At 38.6% G+C, this 5,127-nt stretch overlaps 1 protein-coding gene across 5 annotated transcripts in view; it reads right to left on the reverse strand.

Moving 5' to 3' along the window:
- Positions 1-5,127, reverse strand: part of Nol4 (nucleolar protein 4) — a 334,364-nt gene that overhangs the window by 131,416 nt on the left and 197,821 nt on the right. For all 5 annotated transcript variants that reach the window (XM_029546960.1, XM_021214471.1, XM_021214469.2 and 2 more), the window contains one exon: positions 4,449-4,732. In XM_029546960.1, the coding sequence (XP_029402820.1) occupies positions 4,449-4,732 (284 nt within the window). The remainder of the gene's footprint in view (positions 1-4,448; positions 4,733-5,127) is intronic.

Consider the following 5,127-nt stretch of genomic DNA (forward strand, 5'->3'; position numbering starts at 1 on the left):
TTTTTTTTTTTTTTTTTTTTTTTTTTTTTTTTTTAGTATGCTTGGCATTCCCATTGTTGTCTATTTGGTTCTGATTCCCATTAGTTTTCTTGTAACTTGCAGTAATGTCCCTGGAAGTTGGCTTCTGTCTTCCGATGAGTTCTCAGTGTACTCATCCACTACCATGTTGCCATTGTCTACCAAGTCAATGACAGTCTTATCATGCTTAACTGTAGTGAATGTTACTCGAAGTCTTAAATGCCCTAAAGTTATTAAATGCCCTAAAGCACTGATTAAGGGACTCTAGCCATTCTAAGTTCCCTGAAAATCTCTAAACTGGGCATCACACTCATGGATATGCATTCAAAGTAGGTTTAATCCTGTTTTATCCATCCTCCTCCTCCTCATTGGAAGTCTTCTATACTCGTCTCTGGAGCCAACCTCTCTGTAGAATGCCTTTGAAGAATCCCTCTTTCCCCCTGGTCATTATCTCTTTCTCTCCCACTTATTTTCCCATTGTATCACTTGAAGGATCAGACTAGTGTCCTGGTCTGCTGGACCATGAGCTGAAGGCAGCCTTCTTTGTTCTATAATGATACTGCAGAGACAGAATCTTCAACAAGTATTTGGGAAATAAGTCCTATGCACATAATTTATCTTGCCTAGGAATGGCAAGGTCTTCTTCAAATGTTCTGAAGTGCTCCTGAGAGCACTGTCTTTCTCTGTCTGAGTTATAGGCCATTCACAGTGCCTAGCAAGAGATTCCTGAAAAAGAATTGACATTCCTACAATTCCTTCCTTCCTCTAAGCAGGAAGTTCGGAGATTACTCCAATACCAATAGCTTTTACTAATTTGAACTCTTACCGTTTTAGCATAGGATTTATCTATGTTTGTAATAGGAAGTCTCTCAGGGGCTTGAGCTATGGCTCAGCAGCTAGGAGCCCTTGCTGACATTGCAGAGGAAATGAGTTTGGTTCCCAGCACTGGCATAGCAGCTTAGAAGGATATGTGATCCCAGTTCCATGAGATCCAACACACTCTTCTGGATTTCAGGGGCACTGCATGCATGTGGTGCATGTATACACATGCTGGCATTCACACATACATGTAGAATTAAATCACCAAAAAGAATTATTTCCACTCTATCATGTTGTATAGCTCTCTTTATATTAAGAGTCTTACTCATGAGAGGCTCTGCCAGAGTCTGACATACACAGAGGTGGATGCTCTCAGTCAACTACTGAACTGATCATGGGGTCCCCAATGTAAAATGGAGGAGTTAGAGGAAGGACTGAAGGAGTTTAAGGCACTTGCAACCCCATAGGAAGAACAACAATATGAACCAACCAGAGCTCCCAGGCTCTAAAGCCATGAACCAAGGAGTACACATGGAGGGAAACATAGCTCCAACCATATGTGTAGCAGAGGATGGCCTTGTTGGGCATCAATGAGAGAAAAGGCCCTTGGTCCCATGAAAATTGAATGCCACAGTATAGGGGAATTCGAGGGCAGGCAGGCAGGGGTGGGGGCACACCCTCATAGAAGCAGGAGGAGGGGGTATGGGATGGGGATTTCTTAACGGGAAATTGGGAAAGGGGATAACATCTGAAATGTAAATAAATAAAATATCCAATTAAAAACAAAAAGAGTCTTACAACAAAGCCGGGAACTTCTGTGAGTTAATTTTGCTTTATTGTCTACTCTTGAACATGAACCCACTGTTATAATTGTAAACACTTGAGATGTCTAATGTGATAGTTTTTGTTTGTGTTTATTTATCTAGTCTCTGGCCTTTCGAGACTGGGTCTTACTCTGTAGCCTGAACCAACCTGAACTCATGATGCTCCTCCCTCACACCCTGAGAGATTTACTCCATTCTGTGTTTCCACATACAGACTGCAGTAAATTGAAGGGAGTAAGTAACTATGTAAGATCAGCAAGTGAGTGAGTAAATGAAGGAAGTAAGGAGTCTTACATACCTGCTACTTCCCAAAAGGAAAATATATAGTACCTAATATTACATTTTTTTAAAGATTTATTTATTATTATATGTAAGTACACTGTAGCTGTCTTCAGACACTTCCGAAGAGGGAGTCAGATCTTGTTAAGGATGGTTGTGAGCCACCATGTGGTTGCTGGGATTTGATTTGAACTCTGCACCTTTGGAAGAGCAGTCGGGTGCTCTTACCTGCTGAGCCATCTCACCAGCCCCTACAAATATGTTTTAATTAACACAATTTCTCGTGTCACAATGATTAAGAAGGAAAAATAAGACTAAACCAAAGATAATTCTACATATAAGATTCAATAAACACACACCACAGAAAACCAGTCTGCTTTTTAGATCTCTAAATAGAACAAAGGAAGTTGGCAAGAACAGGTGCCTAAATCAGAATCCAAAAAAAGGAGCCAAGAGGAGGGTTGTTTGCAAGAAATGTTGGTAAAATGTGAATGTATCAGCTATGGTCAATGTAAGAAATATCAGAGAAACAGAATTCACGGGAAGTCAAAGAACCAGTACTGGACACACAGGGTCTGCTTTGCCCTGAGCTTGGCTCACCTAAAAAAGGTGTTGCATCCAGAAAATTCAAACTAAAACCTTATTTTGAAGCAAGAGTTGTTATTTTTTAATCTAGTAAACAACTAAATCACAAGCATGATATCAAATAAAAATAGTTCAAAATCAAACCTACCTAACTTCTACATCATGGATCTTACCCATGACAAAAGGCATTTTATAAACAAACTACGGCAGACCATGATTGAGGGTCATGGTGTCAAGATTACCAATTGTGGTTTGCTTCTTTCAAGAATCAGGTATGGATGTCCTGTTACGTTTAGAATATGAAGGTCCCACAGTCCTAAAGAAGATCAAAAACCATTCCCCAAGAGCTGCAAATAACTGATATGAAAATAGTATTTAAAATTAATTTCAGAGAATATTGGAACAGGCAGAGAAAGCTCTGCCACTGATTATCCTCTTTGTGATATTTTATCAGAGGAATAAAGATGCATTTAAATAACATTGAATTAGAAAAACTAGCTTCATGAAGATGGTTGTAGTTCTAAAACTGTTAATAGACCTGAGGTACAGATCCCTAAAGCTTATGGACACCCAGAACCCCAAAATTCCATTTTAAGATCATATAAGCTGCCTTATTTGTATTTGTATGTTTTGTGGTCATCCAGGCTTTTCAAAGGCAAGATATTGTGGAATGAAGGAAGAAAAAAAGTGTTGTTCTATTCTATAAAATGTCTGCAATGCTTATAATCATGTTAGCAAGTAGAAAATCACTTACATGGTAAGATCTAACTTTGAACAAATGAAGAATGTATTTGTGCATTTACCAGAGGAAGTGTGGCAGAGTCTTCTCTTCAGACAGATCAGCTTAAGGGTCCTATAATGTCAAGTGACTTGCTTAAAAGGGGTAAAACAGCACACCCTCGGGCAAGGAGGAGATTTAAACAGAGCCAATCTCAGAGGCAGGGGACCTTTGCAATTTAAAACATTAATTTAGGCTGAGACACTTTGCTTACAGAATCTATGTCAAGAGCTAGGTCTATGACTAGATGTTAAAGATCTGGAAGCATCAAGGGTATTAAAATGGAGAATGCCATAATATTCTCAGATCTGTCCAAGTGCAGTACTTTCAAAAAAAAAAAAAAAAAAGACAGATTCTGAGATCCTTTCATATCAGCTGGGTAGACTTTAGCAGGACAGTTTGAAGAACTTGGCTAAGATACTAACAAGTTGACTATCATCAATAGAATAAAATGAATCTTTTGAATAAGCACAGCAAATTTCCAGTGTGGACACTTTCAAACTGGTAAAAAAAAAAAATTAAAATTTTTAAATAGAACAACCAAGAATGGAGAGGTTATGATTTAGTTTAATTTATTCAATCTAGATAATATATCTGAAATACGTTACTACTCTATGATGACTTTCTGCACATATTTAAATGACAATTTTTTTCTTGGACACTGACAGCTCACCATTCTCTGTGTATATTTGATTTACAAATTCTAACTTTGGTACTTCACAGTTCTCTGGCATCCCTAAAGCCAATTAGTGATGAAGCCCCAGTTCTCCAAATCAAACAGGAGAATTTAATTGAAACTTCACTGGCCACTCGCCTATTCAATCTAGAGAAATGAGAGAGTGATCCTTTTATTGTTCAAAATTGTGAACTGAGACCGAACCTTTCACATTTGCACTTGGAAAAATTCCCAGGGAACTGATTCATAAGTAGATTATAGAAATGAAATGCATTAAATCAAACAATTCTCTGTATCAAATAATACCCACAGCTTTGAGATACATTTCACTCGGCTCTATTAACCCTGACATAATATTTTGTGAACATACATAATGCATGATTATACGTTTATTAGTAATGTTCATGTGTGACCAACTTAATCTTCATGACCACCATAAAGCCCATTCAGCAATGCAGTGAAGCCTTACCTTGCTTCCATTTTCTCTCACTTCTCGTTCCATCTTGAGGTCAGAGATTAGAAGATTCTTATACTTGCTTTTCCCATCACTGCCTTGGTCGTCTATCCTGAATTCTGAAGTCAGCTGTGCAGAGCGGGGACTGTCACTCAGGTTCAGTGGCTGCTCTTCCTGCTCCAGCCCAGTTTTGCCATCACTGCTGGAGTCCCCAGGCTCCCTGCCATGTGCTCCCCCTGAAGCAACTGAGCTGTGCCCCAGAGTCTCATTGCCATTAGAGCTCTCTGCAGCAGAGTCATCTGTTAGGAAGAAAGATTGATAGTTTAAGTAATATGCTAGATCATCTACTACTAGTGCTAAGTTCTGAAGGATATGAAGCAATGCGCATCTGGTTTTATTCATATATGTAATTTAAGTGGTAACCTTGTTATGAAGCAGCAATTTTAATTTTTGAATCTAGTAAACACACTATAGAACAAACATATCAAATAAGAAAAGAAAATAGTTTATATCAAAAGCAACCTGAAAGAAGTCAGTCTAACAACGTGAATAAGTTAATTACCAATTGCTTTGCAAATTGATGTGATTATTCCCCCATTAAGACCCCATTCGGAGTCCATCCCATCATCAGCCACCAAACCTAGATACTAATGCTCATGCTCATGCCGGCAAGATACTGCTGAAGGGTCCCTGA

Source organism: Mus pahari, chromosome 15 (genome assembly GCF_900095145.1).
Source record: "Mus pahari chromosome 15, PAHARI_EIJ_v1.1, whole genome shotgun sequence".
Lineage (NCBI taxonomy): Eukaryota > Metazoa > Chordata > Mammalia > Rodentia > Muridae > Mus > Mus pahari.